Raw genomic sequence first — 26421 nt, 5'->3', positions numbered from 1 at the left:
TTACTCCTTTACAATACTCGAGTGAGTTATAAATGGAGTTACCATCTAGACCCAAGTGGTTGCAAACGGACAACAATGTTGAAAATCAAGATGTTGCTATTGGTTTCGTTGAACCTCCTCACTGCACCAATTATCAGTCATATAGACAACTGGATCACTTATGGGATGTCAGTAAAGAAAACATCAGTATTCTTAAGAAGATATTACTACTTGTGTTTTCGAGGACGAAAACTCTTCCTTAAGGGGGGAGTAATGTCAGGACAAGGGTCCTACGGGGCAAGGCCCAACCTAGGGGGTCCGGGACCTAGGCCAAGGGCCTGGACTGGACCAGTGGGGACTCGGGATCCGCTTAGGGCAAGTGCTAGAAGCTAGCCTATATAAGGGGCTGTAGGGAGGAGGATCCTATGTTCAGTTACCCTAGGTCTTATAAATAGCAATGTACAAAATGCACCAAACTTGATAGCTTGAGGGTTTCCTTCAATCATAAATCTCCAATTACTAGCAAAAGTATGGTAAGAGTCGAGAAAGGCATCTGGAACAGTCTGTACAAGTGAACTATTAGAAATAACTTCACATACAGAAATGAGTTGCTCATTGATATCCTTGATACGAGCAAGAAAAGTGTTCATGTCATCTTCCTCTTGCATGATCTTTGACTCTAGCTTTTCATGAAGCACCACAATTTTAGCCTCATTGCAACTTGCATAAAGACCCCCGCTAGATTATTCTCAAAGGATAGTGGTAACTAATGCATTCTCTTCTCCTCCCAACCTCTCTCTATATAGTCCTTGGCCTCAAGACCCAAATACCCCTGAACTCCATGCTTAGCCTAGGTTCGTGCCCCACTAGTCCTACCACTACTCTTACATTACTCCCCCCCCTTGGAGGCATTTTTGTCCTTGAAAAAAAAAGTGGTGTATCTCTTTGCAAGAATACTAAATTTTTACTTCTTAAAACATACTCGGATAGTCAAGAATATGGTTAGTGTCATGCGGTTGAGTGGGAGGTTTAATGAGATCAACAAGAAAATCTTGATTGATGATGTTATTGTCTCTATATAGCATTGATGTAAATGATTTACATTAAAAAACCGAATGACTACGAGAGGTTGAATACCAAATCTCTAGCTCACATGAGTAATTCGAATGCGTTACAAAACTTAAGAGATAACTAAATGGATATGAACAATATCATACTTTTGAAGGTTCTAGAACACATAAGATTATTCTGCTCGACTTTCTATGACACTGAGTGTCGACATTGCTTATCAGCATGGTTCTTGTATCTATTTTAGGCTTCTCAAAAATTTTGATTAGCATGTATTAGCATATCCATGTGATATTGGATAAACTCCTTGGCTTACTAGATTTTCTTGATAGCAACCAAAATATGGAGATAATCTTTCCAATTGGCTTGCTTCTTGCTAATGTATGCTCATAGAACATCCTCTAGAATTTATGTGCCCATTCTCTTAAGATGAGCTGCATTACTGATTTTGAGTAGTGTTTCCAACCATTTGAAAATAGCCCTCCAAAAATAGCTATTAAACTTGGGATTATTATAACTCATAATTATTTTGGAAAATTCATAGAAACTATATAGATTGTCCACAAATAACTTAACCGAGTCTAGAGTTTTTACGGTGGACATGGTTGGAATAAATGTTCACAAAGTTTAGTTAACCTATCTAAAATCACTTATACGGAGTCACATACTCATATTGTGATTGGCAGATCCACCATAAAATCCATAGAGATATTGATTGTGTTGAAAAAGTTTTATAAGCAATTAAATGCATGAATTGACATGGCACGAGAGAATGCATTTGAAAAAACACTAGGGCCCGTAACACCTTGTATTCATGCATTATCAAAAACTTATCCAAGCCTCCATTTCCATGATTAAAGTGGTTTGGGATTGCCAATGCCCATGGTTTAGTTTTTCCTCATAGCATACACAAAACTTGAGGGAATAGCTCTTATGTGGTAGCCCTGCTAAAACATTTAAACCATAATAGAATGTGAACATAAACCACATCTAGTCATAAAAAATGAAATATTGTCATTGACATGACATAGCCTTGCTAAAGGGAAAATAGGTATGCAGAACTCCAAGCTAAAAAGTTTAAATAACCATTTATAAGTGTTGTTTAATAGTACTTGTTACATTAACAAGTCTTATAGGTATCCAACAATTTTGGGCCACTTAAATTATTCTTGATATGGCATGCTTGGAGCGATCTATTGAAAATTTTGACCAATATGTATCGGGACTCTATCGTGACACACAATTAAGAAAAAGGTGTAAGTATCACTCAAAAAGACGCATATGTTCACATGTGGAATATGTCTGATATAGTGATATCAATCATGTGACATCCGTCAAGTACAAGAAGAAATTCTATGGGGAGGTAACTAGAAACACTCAGCAATAGGAGTGAGAGGGACCCTCATAAAATTTGATCTACATTGGCTAAACCAAACTTCATGTGTTCCTAGACCATGTTGCACATGTTGTGAGTGTGCCAATAATGACCCCTACCATGTAGTTCTATGACATTCTTAAAGAGGTGACCACTAAAATAGTATATAATACCCATAGTGGACCCTCGATTCCATTATAAGAAAAATTAACAAGGAAGGAAAAATAATCAGAGAAGGTACCATGTACACTAACCTCAAACCCTTCCTGTAATTGTTATCATGTAGCTATGCATGACCATGTCATTTGCATCAAAGCAAGTTATGCAACTCTATTGTGCAACTTGGAAGAACCATTGGTTTTATTTTGTCCAAGATCTCTTGGTCCTATCTTGGTAACTTGAAACCGTTGGTCAGATTCCAAAAGTAAACCACTTAAACCATCAAGTAGAGGATACCATGATAGGCTACAGTGCTACTAATAGGGACTATAAGCATATTGGTATATGGAACTTAGCTAGTACCCCTTTTTCCTTGAAAGAAAAATGTGAGGAGGCCAATAAATGACCATCCACACTCATTGAGTGATTTTTCATTCATAATTTGGTTCATACCCAAAGGATGGGGGGTGCTATAGACACAATACCATCTACAGACTAAGCAAGAGATCCTCTCAAGCTGGAATCTTATTCACAATTGGATCACTAAATGATCATATTCTCCCATTGAACCATTGAGATAAAGATTCTCAAAACCCAAAAGAAAGTAGTCATATGTGGTTTTTTTGTTTAAGATATACCTTGCAAAGATGTAAGAGAGATGTTATACCAGCATAACTCAATCATGAATGTGTGGGTGCTACTCCACAAAGTTAATGGGAACAAGACATTACCGAGCTTGAGGGTCTCTTATAAGAGTCATGTGATCACATGAACAAAATTCTTGATTGCTAAATCATACCGATCTACTATCAAGAAAATCAGCTGTTGTAGTGCATGCACCTTATGCATAGAATGAGTGATATATATAGTACCCGTCGATGCATTCATATGCAACAAGGAAAAGCAAATATACCAAGCTCGCTTTGATACCAGTGAACTAGAAATGGTAACTAATGCATGCTCGTCTCCTCCCAACCTCTCTCTATATAACCCTTGTCCTAAAGACCCCTAAACTGCATGCTTTGCTTAGGGTCGTGCCCCACTGGTCCTGACATTTCCCTTACATATCTCAAGCCTATTTTGCTGATATTTTTTACTGAATGTGAGGAGTAATAATTTGTTTCACAGGTAATGCAATTAGTGCATAAGCTTGCACATCTCTAGCATCCAAATAGGATTGCTCATCTTTACACAAAATAGCTATAGTAGTAACAGGTCAGCTAGATCCTGCAACGTCCTCAACAAAGCCTATATCCACAAAAAATGGACATACATCAGTACCGTGCACAACATTCCAAATGCCCTTTGACACAAGAACATGTATCATCATGTACGCCCACTTTGGGTAGACATCGCCATCCAATTTTTCCTCAATAGCAAACATCTGGAAAACATATGTGTTGTTGTCAGCCATGGCAAGTGATTGCAGTACCTGATGTGAAAAATCAAAATGCACATGCACGGTGTGTATGATGAGTGCAAGGATGTGAAAATGTGAAGAGGGGAACATACACAGTCTGTGGGTAGAGTAAGCCTCAAATAAGGAGCTCCTTATTCAGTACATATGTACATGAATAAGGAAGATAGTGGCCAGTGGGCGGCTAGACACCGGAGGTCTAGGCCCGGGCAAAGGCATGTTGCCTTTACCCTAAAAACCTCCCACTTCAAGGCAAATGAGCCAGTAAGTGGGCCCTACTAGCTAAACTATTTGCATATGCTCATGTCACTATATATTACATGCAATCATAGGTTTTACAGGTCCTATAGGTTTTTGGACCGTTGTTAGATCTTTGGAGGTAGTTCTCTTGTGGGATGCATTTTGAGCACTATGTTTTCTTACTAATTGTATTTATGGTTATGCGCTTTACATTCAGTTGATCTATTTGTCCCATATTGGGCTTACTTGGTGTAGTGATGCTCTTTACATTATACACGCATATGCAAGCTCTATTTTTTATGTGGTTGATCATGGTTATGATTAATGTAGTGGTTGAGTGATCTCCCAACTTGTTGCCATTTTGGCATGGTTTATGGTTGAGATTTTGTTGAATTTTTTGCTCAATTTATAGAGGAGACTATGTAAGATTTCTTGGCATAATTTGGTTTCTTGGCATCCATACAACAGGTATGTGTGACATTTCAAAGTTTGCAAACATGAATCGTGAGAGACGGAGGTCTTGTTCATGCCAATACTTGTGTTGTTCGCATTGTGATCACATAAGGCCCATTAGGCATCCTTGATTTTGATGTATGAGGTAGTAGCAATGATGTATGCAAGATGTAGAGATGGTTTTGACACATGTTAGAGTGGTGTCTTCATATGTCAATGACGATGATGTCACTTTTACCTTTAGCATTCTTGTTGTTTACATGTCTTTGAGAGGTGGAAATTCTCCATGTTGGTTGCTAGAGATAAGAATGCAATTTTCCACATCACACCACATTGTGAGTGGTTTAGCACTTTCTCTAATGGGAGCTTTTCTCGTGTACACTTGGCCAAGTTGTTGGGGTAAAGGCAACGTGCCTTTGCCCGCGTGTTGTGGGTTAGGTCAACACATGAACATCATACACAGCAATAATAACCATCTACTCCACCATACTTCATTAACAACAATTCAGACACAGTAAACATGACTACTCTAAATATCAGAGTAAGCAGAAAATACACTGAATAGTTGCTGCACTGCACCATCATCATCACATTCATATCAGAGAAAAGATACCTCGTGCGCAGATACATTCCCCACTTATATAGATAAATCCGACTTAACTACCCAGTCACAAGACATTCAGCAGACTGCAACTGAAAGACAGTTACATCCGACTTAGCAAAATACAGCTCAGTAAATATCCGATAAGTCAAAATCCGACTTAGCTATTTAGAGTCATTTTCTAACATGTGCCTCTCAACACATGGCACGCCCCGGTGGTAGATTTCGCAGAAATCTGACCCGGATCCACATATCCCTTGATCAGGAATCCACCCTCTGCTGCCTAGCTTCTTCCTTACTCTGGTCCTCAGTATTCACTTTATGATCCACCAGCTCTGCTTCCTTTACTGCATCTGATTCTGCTGCATCATCTTTTCCCATTTCCACCTCTTGTGCTCTATCTGCAATCTCAGTATCGATCTGCTCTTCTGCCACTTTCTCCTCAGCTACATCCTGCATCAAAAAACTATTAGTAAAATTCTCCTCTTTCTTTTCTGCCTCTGCAAGCTGCTGTCTCTTATTCTCTTCCATCTGTTGAACCTGCTGCTTCAAACAGTCTCTCTCCTTTTGCAATTCCTCCACTTCCTTCAACAATTGTGCTTCTACCTCATGCACTAACCCTGCCTTTAACACCTCATATGGATACTTAATGACAAATCTCATTCTTTCCTTGGTCTTTTGCCACATCTCCTGTGCAACCAAAGCTAACTGCTGCTTGAGAATAGACACTTCTCCTTCTTTCATTAATACTGCACTCAAGCTAATTTCCTCTTGTGCCAACATCTGTTGCTCTAATATCTGCAAAGGTTCCAATCTCAACCTCTGAATCTCCACAGTGACCTGTAACTCTGCATTCCTCTTTGCCATATCTTCCAATTCCAAAGCAACCGCTGCCTCCACTTTCTCAGTCCATTGCTTAAACTCCCCCAATGATCTCTTCACTTTTGCTAACTCCATCTTCTGTTTCCCCACTGTTTCCTCCATATCCTGCTCATACTTTACTTTCATCATAGCTATCTGCTCTTCAAACTCTTTCACCTGTGACACCTGTCCTTTAAACTCCATCAATTTTTCTGCATTCCTTTCAGCTTGCATACTCTGAACCTTCAGCATATTATTCTGCTGCCTCACAAATTCCTGCACCTACTGCAGCATCTGAACTACTTTATCACTGTCCAATTTCCCAGTATCTACTGATACTCCAGAGACTTCCTCAGTACTGAAATCTAATCTAGAAAACACTCTGCTGACTGGTTCAGACTTCTTCCTCTTGTTGGATAATGTGAAAGCCTTACCAAGCTTTATTGGTGTTTCCTCTGCTTTTACCTGCATTGGTGAATCAACATCCATGGTACCAAATTCTGCAAACTGCATTTTTGCTGTGATTTCTTCAAAGGCCTCTCCTGGAGTATATTTGGCTTTCACCAAATCCTCATAAGCCTCCATATGCTTAGCATTAAACTTCACAAATCCTGTCTTTTCAGAATGCACCATGATGGGATGCTCAATCTGAACTGGCTGCTGCTTCTCCTGCACCAGTTTTTCTGCTTTCACAGGCCACCTTGCTTCACCATTCTGTACTCTCTGTGCAAAAAAAAACAATGCTGACAAGTAACCACATAACCTACTATTTGTCTGTGTCTTCCTCTTGTCTGAAGAATGAATCTCTGCTGCCAACTTTTCATACACCCAGTGAGCCCAGCTCACTTCTCCTCCCTGCTCTGCATAGCTTAATGGTGCAAAGTTTTCTTTTGACATATAATCAAACTTCACAATAAAGCATAGCCTCTCCAAGTACCACTTAAGCTGCTCTCTCCTAGCATATGCCACATTCTTTAACATGTAATACTGCCTGCCTCCTTCTCTTGGACCAAACTCCTTTTTCAGTGCTTCCTCTGAACACTTTGGAATAGGTGTATTAGGATGCAAAGGCAGCTTGAACACCTCAGACACCAACTCCACATTGAGTACCACATGTGGTGACACTCTCCCCTTAGTCTTCCTAAGTATTTCCAACTGAGACTTTGCATATACATTGTTTTTACATTCTTCCCAAGGTAGAATGGCAAACTCATACAATCCTACCTGCTGCAACCATATGGCGTTGCGCTCTGCCTGACAATCTATGTCAACTTTGAAATCCATAAAAGGGTCCATTAATGTTTGCATCACCTTACCTTCTGACACAGGAGTCGGCATTGGCGTTTCCTCTTCTGCAGAGTCACTGTTTTCGTCTGCACTACTAACGTCAAGCCGCATAGGCAAAGCTTTGCTTCTCAAACGTCGCCCCGAACCTTCGGTCTGCTCCTCATCAGGCTGTGGTTGCATGGCCATCAATTGCTTTGCTTTCGGCATGGCAGGACTGAATAAAGCTTCTTCAAGCGAAAACCCGAATGCTCCGCGCTGCTGCATGTGTACTAAACTTTTGTTGCATGTATGATTATACTCGCTGCACCATGCACACATATCTCCACCCAGTATCCTTGAAGTGCTACGAAACTTCTTTTCAGCACACTCCCCGAAGTTATTAGTCCGGCCTAATAATTTCTTATTAAAAATTCCGACTTGGTTAGTTCCGACACAGGTACTCTTCCAACATCTGCAATGTTGAATCGGATGTGCACTTTGGAACTGCCTACTTCCTCCAACCCGTGAATTATATGGGATACTATGAAAAGACCTCCTCAAATCCATGCAAACCAGCATTTTTCCTTTTCCTTTTGCTGATTCTGAATCTCCTGGCTATAGGGGTATTACAGTTATGCAGGCTACACTTGGCCAGTCCAAATGAGGTGGCTTTCCCTGAAATTTCTTCAGCCTGAAACCATTAACTTCCTTATCCATTGTGCCAAGTCCATTCAGGTTCTGCAGCTTTCTGAACAATCTGTCTTTGAAGGCTGGAACCAGTTGCAACAACTGATCCAAAGATAATTGAAGAGGTGAGCTAATAAGTATTTCAAACCAATCCTTATCCTGTTTATTTTCCATCTCCTTACTCCCTTTATTCTGCTCTTCCTTTTCTTTTGGGTCATCCTCAATATCCACCTGCTTTGCCTGGTGTTTGGCAATCCTTTTTGTAACCTGGTCTCTTACCCCTTTTTGCTCCTTCCAATCCAAAGGTGCTTTATCCTTAGACCTAGTCACTGCTAGAACTTCAACATGATCCTCCTGCACACATTGGTTACAGTCACAAGCCCATTGATGTTCCTCTTCATTCCCTTGCTGCTCCTGTTCTTGGTCAGTATCTTGCATCTGCTTATCCTGAGAAAACACATCAAACAAGATTACATTTGCCTGAGCTGCTGGCTGATTTTGCTGCTGCTGCTGTTGCTGTTGTTGCTGATTTTCAGGTTGATTGGGCTGATTATATCTCACAATGGGCATTCCCCTTTCTTCCCTATGCTTCACCCATAAAGCACAATTGGGACCTACCCAGTGATCTGGTGCACCACAGTACACACAGGGTCTCCTATTATTATTGTTCTCCTGCTCTCTCCAAGGAGGTCTAGGAGGTCTTGCCCTCTGAAATGGTGGTCTTCCCCTAAATGGTACTGCTTGATTTGCTCCAATTTCTGGTCTTCCTCTTCCTATGTTAGGTGCTGTCTGCCCTCTATTCTTTGGATTATACCAACAGCTAGCAGTACTATGTCCATCCCTTTCACAAATGTGACAATACACTTTTTCTTTAGGTGCTACAACAGAATAACCAAACTTTTTAAGTTTGCCTACCAAATCTTGCTCAATACTCTGCTTTTGCTTAACTTTCTTCTTCTTACTGCTCTTTTTCTTCTTTCTTTTTTCTGTTTCCTCATCACTGTCTGATGGTGAGTCTGAATCTGAGTTCCCACTGGAATCTGTGTCTTCAGATGCTTCTTCTGAATCTGAGTCACTGTCTTCTTTTCCTTTTGCTTTGGTCATGCCAAGTCTCTTCTCCACCCTTGCAGCAGCAGTAACAAGGTCATCCAGACCTCCAGCAATATCAATGCTAGCTACTGCTCCCTTTAAGCTGCTTCTCAATCCTTTCAAAAAATAACCTGCTAACATTTCATTAGTGGGTCTTTCATTCCCCTGCAATCTTTCTACTAAAATTCTGAACTTCTGTGCATAGTCTTCAACCAGCATCTTATTTTGCTTAATGTCTCTGAGTTTTCTCAGGACATCAGTCGGAGTCTTCTCCTTTCTAAATCTCTGCAGAAATGCCTGCTTCAAAGCATTATAAGTAGCAAAATGTGCAATGCCATATTGGCTGAACCAACTCATGGCCTTTCCTTCCAATGTGGCAGCAAACTGTTCCATCTTTACTCCATCAGCATACATCACCTGATAGCCACTTGCCTGCCACTTAGTTTCAAACTGTGCCACATGACAGTCAGCATCTTCCTTACTCCCTGCTCTAAACTTGGCTGCCTTGACCTTTGGGTTGGGTGGTGGTTGAGCCATTGGAATGGGTTGTGGTGGTCTCCTAGGTCTTTGCCTGGTAGCACCCTGAAGTGGGTCAAACTGGATCCTTCTCCTGGTGGTTCTTCTTGCCAGGAATAAAGCTCCAATAAATTGCCTCACTCTCTCTTCTCCTGCTGCTCCTGATCCTACCCCTCCTTGGTCTACAGGTTGCTGCCCCTGAGCATCGGGTGATTGTTGATTGTCATGATCATAGTTAAATGGATCAATGTTTCCAGCCTGTGCTTGAGCCCTTGTGTAGTACACTCTTCCTACTCTCCTGTCTCCCTCTGACATGCATCATTACTTGAAAATAAACGTTAACCCAGCGGATCGCCAAATGTGTTGTGGGTTAGGTCAACACATGAACATCATACACAGCAATAATAACCATCTACTCCACCATACTTCATTAACAACAATTCAGACACAGTAAACATGACTACTCTAAATATCAGAGTAAGCAGAAAATACACTGAATAGTTGCTGCACTGCACCATCATCATCACATTCATATCAGAGAAAAGATACCTCGTGCGCAGATACATTCCCCACTTATATAGATAAATCCGACTTAACTACCCAGTCACAAGACATTCAGCAGACTGCAACTGAAAGACAGTTACATCCGACTTAGCAAAATACAGCTCAGTAAATATCCGATAAGTCAAAATCCGACTTAGCTATTCAGAGTCATTTTCTAACATGTGCCTCTCAACACCGCGGCCAGACATCTGGTCTCTAGCTGCCCACTGACCACTAGCCACTACCCTCCTTATTGTACATATATACTGAATAAGGAGCTCCTCATTTTAGACTTTCTCCATCCACACACCGTGTATGCTCTTCTCTTCCCTTTTGCGCATTTTCGCACTCATCAACTAGTATCAGAGTCATGGCGGTGATCGAAAGCGGTGCACTCCCCACTCTGTGGTGAGCTCTCAACAATTGCTATGAGAGCTTGAGGATTAAGCTTAGCATTCCCGAATCTAGCAAGGAGAAGATGGACTAGTGGCATCCTGGCAGAGCTTGGAGCTCTTGATGTGTGCAGACCCCCTTGAAGCTCAATTTTGAGTTTGGAATCTATCACTGCATGGAATCAAGTAGCAGTATAGAAATTGGGATCTATGGAGTGAAAATTGAGCATTTGGAAGAGATTAGCAAAGAAAGCGGGCAGTAGAAAGCTGAGAAAATTTGTATCTATAAATAGTGTTGGTCAAGCAAAGCAGGGACTTGGGCATATGCAGGTGAAAGCGAACAAGAAGACGAGAAAAATTGGGGCATGATAAAACCACTCTAAATTTTTTTGTGAGCTTTGAAAACTATAATGCTGGTAGTTCGTTGTGAGCTAAAAATTGAAGGCAGAGCCTACGGCCAACACCTGCCATGAATCGGGCAAATGCAATAGTAATCCAACAAGGTAGTGCTAGTAATAATACATAGCACTACAATGAGCAAGGGATGGAAGAGAAACAATAGTTTGCAGCATTGAAATTGCAGTCGGGCAGTCACAATAGTGCAAATTTGCAAAGCTCACGAGCAGCACTAGGGAGGATTTCTTCATTTCCTTTTTCTTTGTGAAATTTTAAAAAAAAAGGTTCTTTTAAATCTCTTCAGGTCCCTCTTCATGCAACAAAAAAGGCTCAAGCATAGATGATCAAAAGCAGCTCATGTGACTGGCTAGCACACCGGTAAGTAAGCTCAGGCATCACCCGACATCTGCTTGACATTCCTCATGACGATGTCCGCATTACTTGACAAAGAGAGAGCACATCGGCTCTCCTTTGGTGACTTTGAGCATTGACAAGCTTTGACAACCTTGGCATGTGGGTAGAGAGAGAGAGAGAGAGAGAGAGAGAGAGAGAGAGAGAGAGAGAGAGAGAGAGAGAGAGAGAGAGAGAGAGAGAGAGAGAGAGAGAGGCATTGGCTCCCGATCAGGTTTTGGCATCCGCGAGCATACTCTCCATGGAATTAACTACCGGTTTTCTTTGACATTCACGGCTTCCCAACATCGGCGAGCTTCCAGTGATGAAAGATGGCAATGAGTGTTCTTCCTAGGTTCTACATAGTGAGAGCAAGAGAGAGCGATCTAGGTCTCCTAGGACGTAGCCTTGACATTGGATACCCTCCCATGCCCATTGCAGAGCGGTTTTGATGTGACAAACTCTTCAAGACATCCCGGTCTTGACATAAGAGGAGATAATTGAGAGAGACAATTGAGCATCAGCTCTCCTCCAACAACGCAAGTATCGGCATGAAAGAGACCTCTGTCTCTGATCAGAATTCATCTTTGCAGATTCTGAAATGTCACACATACCTATTGTATGGATGCCAAGATACCAAACTATGGTGAGAAATCTTAAGAGAAATCTGACAGAGTCTCCCCTTTAAACTAAGCAAAAAACTCAAGCAAATCTCAACCATAAACCGTGTCAAAATGGCAACAAAGTGGGAGATCACTCGGCCCCTACATCAATCTTAACCATGATTGCTCACATATGCATAAAATGGCTCTACAATAAGTGTACAATGTGCATTAGAATCTTTAGGAGGTGTGCAGCAAGAATTGGCACCGAGTAAAGTAAGGCATTAAGCATTATTTCAATGTTGATCTGCATACAAACTCGAGTTTGTGAGCAACACATATAAGAATTGTGGTTGTGTTTGGACAACAAGAAACTTGTAATTGAAGCTAAAATCAAATAGAAAAAAATGAGCACAGCCGAAAACTTTTGAAGCTAGAGTCATGCAGGCAGAAGAACTTTGGTTGTGTGTGTCCGCAGAAAGGGCAACAACACAGAGCAGTTCGAGTGGGATCGTGTTTATCTCTTGACGTTAGTGATGATGACGGTGTTGAACAACACAATAATTTTTTGAATTATCACGAGTTTTTTAAGAAAAATTTTCATGTTTCTTTATTTAAGAGGTGATTGACACAATTTGGCTATGAAATTTATCGACGAAGATCCTTCATTTTCTATTGATGTACACATTGTATTTGACGAATGAGTTTGTGCCAAAGATTCTCTTGATTGATATTGTAATGGGATTAGACACTGCCTTGATTGGTGAGTACAATGACACCGACAATAAGACCTTCCCTCACGGATTATGAAAAGCCCCACTTATTTTTGTAACCCATTCTCATGAGGTTAACGGGTAAACTTAAACCCGAGGTTTGGGCGTAAACCAAAAACCCGCCTAATGAAAGTAGCACCAGGTTGTGAGAAAACCTAAAACTCACGGTTATTGAGTATACCAAAAACTCGTAATTTCAAGAGAGTGTACAACGTAGTTCAAGGGGACATATGATGATGATCATCTCATCATCATCATGCCAAGTTTGGTTGAAGGGGGCAATTGTTAGGCTTCGCCAAATCTTGGACGGTCAAGAGTGTGTGAACATATTGTAAATCCTATAAAGGCCTAAGAAAATTTAATAATAACTCTCTTTCACTTGTACAATTTGTGTGTATCTTAGCTTCTCCTCTGTGTTTGTGTGTGTGTGTGTGTGTGTGTGTGTGTGTGCACGCACACCTCCCTTTCTCAATTTCCATGTCTATTAGAGACTCCATTAGCTTCCGCTTCATGTTCAACAAGTTCAAGCATTTTGTAGGGAAGGAAAATCCAATGGTAGATATGCTATCTAGGGCAAGGTATGAAGATGAACAAGACATGATTGTTGAGGGAGACGATGTAGGCACAAAGTTTTACACTATTGCTCATGCAAAGAGTAATCATGCATGTTTTGTATCTTCCCTTGTCAAGTCCTTTTCAGAAGAGCTATATGAGAGTGAAAGGCTTCTAATATGTTGATACCTAAGTACCTTGCAGAAACTAAATGATTGGACTAAGCAAAAATTTAAGAGGATGCGAAGAAAAGCATATGGATAATTCTTGAAGGATGGTTACTTATGGAATCATCCTAAATGAAGAGATGGAACATCGTTGTGGGTAGTGTATGATAAGGCTACTCAACAAGAGATTATCAAGGAGTGTCATGCAAGTTTATGGACAATATATCAAGGTGTATGGGCAACATTTGCCAAAGTAAAAGAGAGGTATTGGTGGAAAGGGATGGATAAGGATGTGGCTGAGTTTGTGGAATCTTGTATGACATGCCAAATGTATTCAAATGTACGGCATCGTGGCTCAGGGGGTTCACTATGTGTGAAACTACCATATCACATGCGTTCAAGACATGTTTATAAAACCCATTATCTGTGAAATTTTTAACAAATATAATGTACCTTTTCTTTTAAAATCTGTAAGTTTTTTTCGGATTTGTAAAAATAGCATCCTTCTCTATATATATATATTTATGTAAGTTTGAATTACTTTAATTACCCTTCTGTTGAACTCATAAATAGGTTACATTTTTCTTAGGTGTCCTCCTCGAGCATGGTGATGGACTATATCCTACTTATCCATTGGCCATACATTACAAATGGGTTGTGGACTTGGTCACAATGCTTTTGGGACTCATGGAAATGAGGTATTTGGTGCTTGCAAGAGAAGATTTGTTTGTCACTATAGATGTGTGGGAAAGATAACTGCAAATAGAGGAAAATTTGATTCTGAGGAAGCAAGGGAATTCTTCTCTAGGATGGGCATCAAACTAGCTTTACTTTGTCCTTATAACCCAGAGGGCACTGGAAAGAGTGAAAGAGGGAGTCCTCTGATAATTAAAGATTTGGCTAAGACTTGTGAAGGTAAGCTTGGAGAGTGGCCAAGGTTACTACCATTTGCATTATGGGTTGATCGTACAACACATAGTTCAGTCACAGGCTAAACGCTCATTGAATTGATGTATGATCAAAAACCTGCGATGCCAATTGAAGATGCAATTTTTACATGGAATGTATTTCCATGGGAAGATGGAAAGAGTAGATAATACCTTCTTGCATTGCGCATACATCAATAAAAAATAAGGTCTGAAGACATTGAGGTTGCAAAAGCTCGACTAAAGGATGCAAGGTTGAAAAACAAAGATAGATTTGACAAGAGACATAGGCTCAAACCAAAAGCTATTGAAGAAGGTGATTGGGTTTTGGTGTATGATAGTAACTTGCAAAGAGATGGTTTGACTCTTATGTTCTCAAGCATGTGCATGAAAATGCAACTTACACCTTGCATGCGCTAGATGGACAGAAATGAAAATTCCCATTGCAAGAAAAAGAGTTAATTTTTTCAAAACAAGAGGGGATGTTGATCCATTTGATGCAGAACCAAGTGGAGAGGATGATGGATCCAACTGTACCCAAACTAAGTGTGGAAGTGAAGATATGGTATTTGACCATGAGTTTTGATGCTTACCAAATACTATGGTGGCATCTACCAGAGATTGTGCAGGTTTAGAGGGGGTGGATATTGTGTCGTGGAATGTACACAATGTGAAATAAAAACATTTACCTCACCTTTGATACTTTTGATGTATGAGAATAAAAGCAATTATGTACGTACTGTGATATATATGCTAAAGCGACTACTGCGGTCACTATCATGTACATATGTATCTAAGGAGTCATGGCCCTGGATGTGACGCCTTTGTGTGTTTTTCCACTTGATAACATGCCTAATTTGGATTTATAATTATGTATTCCAAGTGTTTCATGGTGGCACACTCATCTCGCCTATAAAGATTGATGTGGACAAAAGCTATCAAAAATAGCAGCTGACAAACATTGTCGTAAAATTGCATAGAAAGTGTCCCAAAATGAAAAAGTAATGAAAACTGATGCATATTTATGATTTTCATGTTTATTCAAGTGATCCCACAAATTTAGGAATTTTTCTCACTCTATTTGGAAAATTTCACATAAAAATTGGTCTTTTTTGGGTCAAAATTGAGCTAAAAATAACGTCAAATGTGGAAATAAGGCCCACAAATAGACACATAAACACATTTTTCCGTGGGGAAGAGAGAGAGAGAGAGAGAGAGAGAGAGAGAGAGAGAGAGAGAGAGAGCGGCTTCTTATGAAGAAAAATTGGCATATTTTTCCTTCTGTGTTTCACATTAAGATTGTGTAGTCTTGCCTCTCCGCTATCTTGTATTTGAGCTTGTGAGGGAGTGAATGGGTTTCCCTTCATCAAAATGGTGTGTGGGCTTTGATATGGATGCTCTTAAATCTTTGCAAAATAAAAAAATGGTCATCATGAAGGTGAAAGCTCGTTATTTCCTTTCAACTGTTTGGAGTTACAACTATGTAATTGGGGGCGAGGCTACAAGATTCCATGAAAGAGGTTTGGGTTTTGAATGGGATTTGTGTTTGTATGAGCATTGAGGTGTCCTGACTGAAACTTTAATTAGTGTTTTTGATTGCTCTTTTAGGTAAAACTGGTTGTGAATTGGTGATCTTTTCATCACGAACTCGCTTAAGAAAACAAGCAGATTCCAAGCACAATAGGAAAGAGGGTTTGTGACTTTTCTGTTACGAACACTCTTAGACTTTGGGCCATCTTTAAGAAGAGGGTTGATGACTTTCATAAACACTTTTCCACGAAGTGTTTGTGACTTCTCATCACAAACTCTCACAGCCAAAGGTTTTACACCTTCCCAACTAAACCGCACACTTTTCGACATCGAGTGTGACAGAGGCCCGAGACATGAAAGGTAAGACATGTGCTTCACACAAAAGGCGTGGGTTCAAATCCCTTGGATTCTTGTGAAGATGGAGAAGGGGTAGTCTATCCGTGTCTCTAATTGTCACCCTCATCTTTTAGAGGGGATCTATGGTTGAAAATCGACATCGCTTTTCGACGAAGATCACAACCATAGATATACAATGTGAACTTGATGTAAACTCAGAAAAATGTGAACTTGCGTGTAAACTAAGTGTAAACTAAAATGTGAACTCTTGCACTCGAAGTAAACTCAGTGTGAACTAAAATCGCGGCAGGCTAGAACCACGCAATATAATTCTGCCATTCTCCATGCTTATCAATTCACGTGCAATCACTTAACTTTTAGTTTTCCTCCTCTAAATGAGTCTATAAACGAGGGTGTCGATGAAAGAGGTGGGCTCATTAATCATGTGCTTCCAATGAATCTACCCTGTCATCTGGATGTAGTACGTTCGCAGCCAGTGTTCGCTAGTAAGTTAATGGTGTGGCTTGATAGAGGCCGTACTTCAGCACACGGAGCTGTGGCTATGTTGTACCGTTTCTTTGTTCCAGAATGTAGAGTGTTGTGCATGAGATGCATCAGGAGAGCAATGATATCAAACCAATGCAAATTAGCCTTCAACAGCGCTCTTGTTGAAATATTTGGGCAGTCTTGAGACTCATTTTGATGGAATAGTGGTATTATTATGTGATGGATGTTGGGCTATATAGAGCCTATGACTCAAGGGATGCTGCTCAAAGGGTGTAATACAGAGACTCTTTCTTTGAGTCTCATTTTACAGTTCTATACATGTGCACAATCGAAACACACACCTCTCTCATATACAGGCACATTATGGCCAACCTTCATGCTTCTGTGGCCAGATGCAACGAGTGTCAGAGGGGCCGAGCGCCGGCACATGCCATGGCCACCCAATCCATCTTACCTTGTCTGTGGCAACGCAGACACAACTCTTGTTACAAAAACATTTGCTGATTGCAAGCTAAATACTATACATAAATGTTTTTAGTATACATTCTGATTTTCTATGCTACCTATCAGTTTTTTGTTTGTGTCCTGTATAGTCACTAGAAAACTACAACTTCATTATGCCTCTGAGAGGCAGGAATGCATTCCAACTCCCTTTGATTTCTCAGGTGTGTATTGCAAAAGCATGTCATGGATGTCAGCTTCGCACCATCTTCCTCTTCTGAGGGCATCGGCAAGCCTGTTTAAATAAGCAGACAGCCATGCATTTGAGTGCTCTTTGCAGTTATGTGAACAATTATTCATTATTATTTTGGGATGCTGGCCTTTCAATCCTACATAAAGATTGTTGGGTACCGGCAGGTCATGATGAATGCAATTGTCGTTATCGACTCCATCACTGCACTTCAGCTCTTCAATGGGGTAATAACTGCGGCTTCGCTTAGCTGGCTGATTATGGATGAGATAATCATGCTGGTCATCAGTAGGGTACTCCTGCTCTAAAGCAAATTCATGGCTGCATTGGTCTACAAAATGAGCATCATCTTCTTGTATACCTTCAAGCTTTGTTTCTGTAGCAAAATAATCATGGCTGCCTTGCTTTGTAAGCTCATATCTACCAAAACTGTCATGTTGATGGCTAGAAGTGAACTGCAGATACTTGCCATCATTGAGCTTGTCGCTGCAGTGTCTCTCCAAGACGTGGTTAGAAATGGATTTCTTTTCTTGCCCTTGAGACTCTGCATGTAAACGGCATGGTGTTCGTGGGCTGGCTGGGTCTGAGCTAGATTCTGGCTGAAGCCAATAACCCTCTGCCACATCACTCCAGAAAGAAATTTTCCGAGCTTGTTTGGCGGCCCAAGGTGGTGCTGCCATGGTGAACTTGTTTAGCATTCTGCTTGGCAGGGGCCTGTCATGGAAGTAGAGGTATTTTTTGCAAATAACACCCACTCTTGGATCATCATCAGATGGGGGCGAAGAAGATGATGATGATGTTGATGTTGATGAAGACTCTGGCAATTTTTTCCTCGATGAAGGTGATGATGAAGACGATGATGACGATGACAAAGATGGTGATGGTGTTGGTGGTGGTGGCGGTGGTGTTATTAATGATGTTATATCCCCTGTCACATGCTGATAATGGTGATTACCATCTGCCTCTGTGTGCACAGCACCAAATGGTATGCGCGGGGACTCGTCTGCCCACCTCCACATTGCGGTCGATAAAGACATCTTAATGTCATCACTACAACCAGGTCCTTTATGATCACTGCTTATAACTTCACTGCCATCATTGGCTCCCCCCAGAGAATTTCTTTGCAGGGTTATTTGCTCCTTGATGAGAGTCAGTCCAGAGTGTAGCTCAAACATTGGTGATTCTTTGGTGGACCCCGAACGGGGCACAAAAGCTTGCCGCTTGAAGAAGTCGGCAAGGTCGTAGCCACAGTAAAGAATGGTGCTGTCTTGGACCAGAAAGACAGGGTTACCAGCTTGGACAGGAAAGCAGGAGATGTAGCAATTAGCATAGACAGGCACCAAGGTGGGAACTCGCTTCAACTCATTTGTGGCCGACCGGACAGTGTCGGCAGATTGGTTTGGCCGGACACCCCATTCTGATGGCCAGAACCTTCCACACATAACCTCACTACACAAAGCTTTGATGGGCAAATGGAGCCAGCTTTGCATCTCTGCATGTGACCCATTTCTCCAATGCGGAAAGCCCTCGCCAACAGGTAAGCCCTCTTGTAAGATGGCCTCTAAATCAGGGGGGAAGGTGAAACCAAATGTGGATTCTATGTTGCAGAACTCCTCGTCAGTCAAGCCCTCGGCAATGGGGATTTGGCACTTTCTCATGTGATTAATCACATTCTTTGCATATGCTGCAAAAGAGAAGCAGACTTTTCTGCTACTTGGCCTACTCTTCTCGCCTGCTGCTTGCTCAACAGCACCAAGGCCACAACTTATGTGGGGCAATGCATGGGGGGTTTCCACAACAAGCATCTTGTTCTTGTTCTGATTATTGTGTATATAGTGAAGCAAACTAGTAGCTAAATTTTTTTTCTTACCTTGAAAGCTTTCTTGGCTCAACTTGCCTGCACTGTGGTGATGCAAAGTTTGGCGCACCGCAATGCTGAAAATTACCTGCTTCAGTTATGCTGATGGGTGCAAGGATGAAGAAGACCAGATGCCTGAAGAATCCTTGTAGACTATAAAAGCATCTCAACTGGCAATTGTATTTTCTGAGTGTGTTGTAACCTTGTCAGGTATAAACTCATCTCTCGAGTCTCTGATTGCTCTAATTCTGAAGTGCCCACTTTGGCTATGACAGCTGTGGCGCTCTCTAGCAACAAAGACAGTACTAGTATTGTATTGTAGGCAAGAAAGGGAAGTATATTTACAGAGTCAGTTATTATAAGGCTAAGCGAATTCGATATGACTTGAGATGCAGGCTGAAGATTGATTATTCACATGCTAAGGGTAATGCAGAGGCTACACTTGCTCCTAACACACAGATTTTGCACTATATTCTTGGCAATTATATAGATCTTCTATTCTCTACTGAGTGTGTACGTTCTGTATCACTCATGTTGTCGCAAGTGTGCTTGTGACACTATGTGTATCATGCTCGCAGAAAGCACGAATTGTACATGTGCATATCTCCTCCCTTATTTAAATGCAGCCCAAAGAAGAAGAAGGGTCTGGAAGTGGGTTTGTCAGAATTTGGGAAGGTGGCCTGATTTGCCATTACATCACAAGATGCAAGCAAGTTCAAATTCAAATTTGTGTGATGCATTGTATATGGATATCTGAGGCCAAGTGTCTTTCTGTGCTTATAAGTCCAATTGGGTAAGTCAAAAAAAGCAACTGTAGTAAAGAACTAAAGCTATAAAACTCAAGATCACAAATCAGCATATACATGTAAAATGAATATATGCAGGTTGATTATGTCAAATCTACAGAGCCTCAGGATTCAGGTATTTGTTCTTTTAAGCTTTAGCACAAGAACTTTATGTAGGCTATGCTTGGTAAGTCAAAAAGTAATTCAATTAAGAATTAGAGGTCCAAGGTTAAGGGTCAAATTAGCATGATTCTTCACTCATCATGACCTCTGAGGACCTTGGCTTTGAGAAACCACCACAATTTTAATATTCAATATTGATATATTGGTGAGCAATCATAAAATTTTGAGCTTGGTGCATATCTTCTTGTTAACTTGCACGTTGGAGGTGAAATGTCAGCTTTGTGTATTTAAAAAATAACCACCACCCTCTTTAACGCACATGTGTGCGCGCACGCACACACATGCCTCTCTCTCCTCTCTCTCTCTCTCTCACTCACTCACTCACACACACACAAAGCCTGGTTTCAAATGGGTTCCGTTGTTTGCATATTGGGATCTCCACTTTTCCTTAGTGCTTTTACACCTACCCTTTGAATAGTTTGCTAAGCAAGGATTAATTGATAGCTGCAAGGTACAATTTGGAGCCTTTTAAAGCTTTAGTTCCACCATAGTGGGTGGCCAATTAACTTTCTTTCTATTTCTTTAAACCCAATTTCAACTAGGTGATTGCCTCAACATCCATCTGGACCTTAGTTTACTTAACTAAAGGCATACATAATAAAAGAAATTTAAGTCAAACCCTGATTGCTTAAGGGGTTGAGCTTATAATTAATTAGCTCTGAGGGAAGAAGTGGATACAAGTCTTTGCGCACCTAGAGAATGTAACTCTTCAGATATAGTATTGTAAAGTGTTACGGCCTTGTAACAATTGCTTGCCCATGGGAAGTCTTGCAAGAGCATGTTCAAGATCAAAGAAGGAAAAAACTTTGTTTAGGTCTTGCGGGGTGTGTGAGGTTAGCAAAGAGTGTCATCCCTTTTTTTTTTGCACTATGTTTTCATTGAGCCTTGTAGGCCCGGTGACTAAATGATACCGTAGCTTTCGACAGGATGTATGGAATGGTCGCTTAGTGACCATTCCTTGTAATGAAGGCGATCGGCTTGATGACAGGGAATGGTCACTAAGCGAACATTCCCCCGACCTTCACGGGTCGAGGGGAGGAGGAGGGCCAACAGGAGCAGATAGGATCAACAGAGATTTGAGATCATAGATCCCCTCCAAAAAAGAGGCATCAAAAAGTGTTGTGGCTTTGCAAAGGGCAACACAACCTACTCACGAACACCACACCTCCAAAGAATTGCATCAATCAAGGTAATGGCAGCGATGCTTGAACCCTCAATCTGGAGACCTATTCAAGCTCGTCACCATCCGAGATATCAGGTGGTCTAATCTTGGAAGTGCCATTTATTAGGTAGAATCTGGGGAGATGCCTGCTGGTTGATATGCAAAGGAAAAGTAGGAGGAGGCTCCGTGAGTCGTGTCTCGGCCATCTTTCCACAAAATATTACAAGGTACTTCTTTTTGAAAGTTTTAACCCCTTAGAGCCTACGTTAGCCACGCCATCTCATCAAAAGTAGGTTGCCAAAAACTTTTGATTAGGTGCGGTCAGGAGAGTAGCTGCATTATCAATTGCCATACCAACCAATACTATCAATCGGATTGTAAAGCATAGCAAGGGACCCTGTCCCGCCTAGTGTCTTTAGGGGCCACGAGGGTTGAACCTTTGTAAGCTTCAACATCACATGCAACAATTAGAAAAGTTACAGAGGCTCAACATACTCGGACTATGCATTGTAGTTGCTATTCCAAAAATGAAAATAGTAAACACTTGCAAGGCTTCACTTGCACTCTCGAAAATTGTTGAAAGGTGTGACGTAGCCGCCAATCAAGGGACTTATTGTCGTGTAATCTTTTTCTTTTACCGATGGTTGCTAGTAGGCATGCACAAAGGATCGTGGCGATTCTCTCTCTTGTAGTGCATATGATCATTGCATTGTAGCCCCTACAACAATATGGTAGGACGGGGCTCTTACGCTACTCTACAATAAGGCCTTCTCAATTGCTCCTCTAGTGTTTGGCATGTGAAAACATGCCTTTGACCCTTAAGGTGCAGGATGTTAACAAACTCTTGCTAGGGTTTGCGAGGTAGGGGGGCTCCGCACCTCGAACTACGTGCAATCTGCCTACGAGATGCCTGAGCATGGAGGCTCAAGGGGCGTTCTGCGGTAGGGACTTCCCTCATCCTGGTGCAACCGCACGGCTGGTGGCAACTTGCGGAGTGGGCGCGATGTTGGAGGGTCAAGGGCTCGCCCCGAGGAGGGGCTCCCGGCTGAACCTCCCTCAAGTTTGCCTTGCCCCCTTCTTTGCTCCCCTTATTTTTTCCATGAGGGTATTGTTGCCCTCCCCTCCGCTTGGTTGTGGAAAAGGGTGGCCTAGCATGTTTGGTTCGCTCCTTGGGTGGGCGCGGAAGGTGTAGGTTTTGGTGTCTGCAATGGCACTAGGATGTAGCATTTTCTGGGGTGAGGCCCCCTCATGGCCCGTTCTCATATGTACTTGTGGTTCGATGACCTGCTACTCCGATGGCGCACAGGTCGACGGACCTTGTCTGCGTGCGGCTAGATGTTTCAGTCGTCTTTTTTTAATCTTGCAGCTAGTCCTTCCGAGTCGGTGATGGAGTTGATATGGCTCCACCCAGCTTACGGTCTTATTCTCTTACTTCGGGCTTTCCCTTCTCGGTGGTAGCCTGGTTTGTGGTTGGGACAGCTTTTCGTGGAAATCGATGGTGGCTCCCCAGGTCTCCTTGCTTATGGGCGTAACGGGGTGGCTCCGCTCATCATCCAAGTGAGGGGCCTTCTAATTGCCCCTCGTGGCAACCTCTTAGGACTTTTGTAGGTCGGTTACAATGATTATGAACTCATGGTTGTTGTGACGGCTTGGCTCGTTTGAGCAAGCTTTCTAATGTAATTTTGTGATTATATAATATATATACTCACCCACACAGAGTGGGTGAGTATAATAATATATATACTCACCCACACAGAGTGGGTTTTGCAAAAAAAAAAAAAAACATGCCTTTGACGAGAAGGAAGATTGGTACTGGAGCACAAATTCTTGAATGCAAATTGCTACTCTAGTGTTTGGCATGTTAAAACATGCCAAACACTTCTCATTAGTACACAAATTGTTAGGTTATGTTACTTCAAACACGCCTAGAAGGCCAATAACGGTCAACTTTTTGAGAATCGCATTGAAACAGCAAGGTTTATAAAGATTATTCAAGAAACCAAGGTAGCGAGTATTGTCATTGGGAAAAGGAGAAAATGTGAAGAGTGGGACAATGTGGTGACTACAGCATTGTCGGAACTGCATGGGTAAGAATCTATTTCTGAACTGATGTACTAATGTTTGCTGAAAGACGTTATGGCTCGTTATGTGCATGACTAGTATTGTGATTATTTTGGGTTTCTAATATAATATACTCATGTTCGTGAGCCCCCTCCCCCCCCCCCCCCCCCTCCCTCGCAACCCCCAACCCAAAAAAGGAACATGCCACCAATGTTCAAAATTTTATCGTTTTCAATATCGATTGGACATGTCTTTTCATTTGAACAATTGAATTCTTCTTTTGGTTACTTTGTTAGTGACTATTTTTTATGGTTGTAAAAAAAGGTGAAGAGGCACGAAGGCCTCCTAAGTTAAGAAGGGACGAGGGAAAGTAAGTTTAGATAAGTGCCTACAATCATATGGAATTTTTGTTATGTTTTAATATAAAATTGTATTATCTATTTTTCAAAAGTGGCTCCTATTGGCTCCCTTAAAATAAAATACATTAATTAAAATATGTCTTCAAGGTTTCCTTTGTCCTCATCACCTAGCCCTCACCTCATGCTCGTGTCACCAAAACCTTTTCCCACTTGCGTGTTGCTCTTCCCTGCCTCTCGAGTGTCCTTGTGAGACTACAAATCTGCTTTCCTTGCGAGCTTGCACCTAAGCTTCCCCCGTCGTTCATGGACTTGTACCTAAAGAGCAGTTCCCCCACATCATCTCCACTATGCATGTGTCGAGGAAGGATGCAAGAGAGAGAGAAAGAGAGAGAGAGAGAGAGAGAGAGAGAGAGAGAGAGAGGGGGGGGGGGGGGGGGGAGATTCTATTCGCATATTCCTTTTGAATCATCCCTACCTCCACTCTACGGACGGAGAGAGAGAGAGAGAGAGAGAGAGAGAGAGAGAGAGGAAGAAGAAGAAGAAGAGATTCTATTCGCCCGTGCCTTCTGAAACATCCCTACCTCTGCTCTGCGATGAGAGAGAGAGAGAGAGAGAGAGAGAGAGAGAGAGATCCCTAATTGGGAGGCTTGGCCTCCACATCATCCGCCTCCCCCTTCTCACTCCTCTACCTCTAGATCTCCTCAGACATCACCTCGTTATCTCCACTAATGGGCCATTTTTTGTGAGCGTGCGTGGAGTGTGCAATGCAGTAGTACACGAGGTGTGGTGCAGCTCTAAGTGAGTAACTTCTCACTATTCTTATTCTTTTTGTATAAGAAAGAATAAGATAAGTGTTAGTAGATGGGTGGGCGTCATTTGGCCTGAAACCCAACAATCTCCCACTTGAAGGCCAACATTGCCCTATGAGTGTAAGGGTTAGTATGTACAACTATACAAGTGTGAAGCATGTCCATAGCTTCATCCTACGCCCATCATCCCTATGCAAAGTGCAAACCGCTATGCGGATAGGCTCTTTGTGAAAGCATCCGTTGGGTTCTCATCCGTGTGGACTTTGGCTAACTCATTTTTTTTGCTAGCCAAAATATCCCATATCACATGATACTTGACCTCGATGTGTTTTAATTTAGAATGAAACACGGGGTCCTTTTCTAGCGCAATCGCACTCTAGCTATCACAATGTAACAATGGAGTCTGGTGTATCCAAGGTCTCACAATAGACAAGATAACCACACAGCTTCCTTGTTGGCACCGAAAACTGCAACATACTCAGCCTTAGTGGTGGAAGACGAAGTGCAATTTTGGAGACATGATCTCCAAGAGATTTATGCTCTAGCAAACATGAAAATGTAGCCAGATGTGGATCTCCTAGTGTCCACATAGCCCGCATAATCAGTGTACCCAACTATGGATGCATCACTGTTCCCACAGCGTAAGCACTTGCTGGTTGTACTTTCAAGGTGTCTCAACACATGCTTCATTGCTTCCCAATGCTTTCTACCTAGGTTTTCCATATATCTGCTGACAACTTCCACTACAAATGCAATGTCTGGCCGCATGTTAACCATGGTGTACATGAGTCTGCCAATCATTGCCAAAGAATATGGAACCTTTTTCATCTCTGTCTTTTCACCATATGATTTGGGCAATCATTCTTGCTAAGTTTTACATATGCAGCCATTGGGGTGCTCAATGCTTTTCCCCTTTGCATGTTAAAATGTTGCAAGACCTTGTGAATATACTCTTCCTGTGATAGTTCAAGTACTCCACACATACTAAGAAAATGATGTGCATCACCCAAATCTTTCATGAATTAGATTACTTGCTTAAGGCATCCTTGAGAAGTGCAATCTCATCTTTGGACTTCTCGGCTCCTTGTGTACGAGCAATGATCCTCTTGGCTCCATAAACCTGGGATTGAATGTAATCATCAAACTTGATGTACCTAGCCTTGATACTTGCTTTAGTCCATAGAAAGTTGAGCTTACACACCGGTTTTGCCCTTGTTGGCTTCATAGGATTTATCTCAAAACCTTTTGGTTGCTTCATGTAGACATCTTCTTCAAGATCCCTGTGAAGAAACGATGTCTTCACATCCATTTAGACCAATCGACGTTCTCTATGGCTGCTAAACCAATCACAAAACACAGTGTAGTCATTTTGACCATTGGAGAAAAGAGCTCATCAAAATGTATGTCTTTGTTCTTCTTGAATTCTTTAGCAACCAATCTAGCCTTATACTTAGGCTCGGGATCTTCTATTGTGCACTTCTTGTTGTACACCCATTTGCAAGGCAATGCTTGTTTACCCTCTGGTAACTCTATCAATTCCTAAGTTTTATTGACTAAAATTGATTTATACTTAAATTGCATAGCTTGCTCTCATTGCACGCTATCTTCCATCCGAATAACTTCTTTATAGCAAGTGGGATCACCGCACTCAATTACTAACAAATAGTACAACCTTGGCTCAAAACGCT

General features: G+C 41.6%; 2 protein-coding genes across 2 annotated transcripts; both read right to left on the bottom strand.

Annotated features, from left to right (window-relative positions):
* Positions 1-5553: 5553 nt before the first annotated feature.
* LOC147449449 (uncharacterized) lies at positions 5554-7704 on the bottom strand. The gene is made up of 3 exons (XM_086522617.1): positions 7480-7704; positions 6718-6876; positions 5554-6618 (listed from the first exon to the last, which is right to left on the bottom strand). The coding sequence occupies exon 3, from the start codon at positions 6403-6405 to the stop codon at positions 5554-5556; it is 852 nt and encodes a 283-aa protein (XP_086378743.1). The 5' UTR covers positions 6406-6618; positions 6718-6876; positions 7480-7704.
* A 9596-nt stretch (positions 7705-17300) lies between these two features.
* Positions 17301-20494, bottom strand: LOC147449448 (uncharacterized). Its single transcript, XM_086521893.1, has one exon. The coding sequence runs from the start codon at positions 19319-19321 to the stop codon at positions 17441-17443; it is 1881 nt and encodes a 626-aa protein (XP_086378019.1). The 5' UTR covers positions 19322-20494; the 3' UTR covers positions 17301-17440.
* Between the last annotated feature and the right edge of the window lie 5927 nt (positions 20495-26421).

The sequence above is a fragment of the Adiantum capillus-veneris genome, chromosome 10 (assembly GCF_014529385.1).
Source record: "Adiantum capillus-veneris isolate H3 chromosome 10, ASM1452938v2, whole genome shotgun sequence".
Taxonomy (NCBI): Eukaryota; Viridiplantae; Streptophyta; class Polypodiopsida; order Polypodiales; family Pteridaceae; genus Adiantum; species Adiantum capillus-veneris.
The sequence above is the reverse complement of the archived record's forward strand: the minus strand, read 5'-3'. Positions and strand labels throughout refer to the sequence as shown.

Excerpts from the sequence above, each read along its gene's own strand:
- LOC147449449 (XM_086522617.1), bottom strand. The coding sequence starts at position 6,405 with ATGCTGAAGGTTCAGAGTATGCAAGCTGAAAGGAATGCAGAAAAATTG.
- LOC147449448 (XM_086521893.1), bottom strand. The coding sequence starts at position 19,321 with ATGCTTGTTGTGGAAACCCCCCATGCATTGCCCCACATAAGTTGTGGC.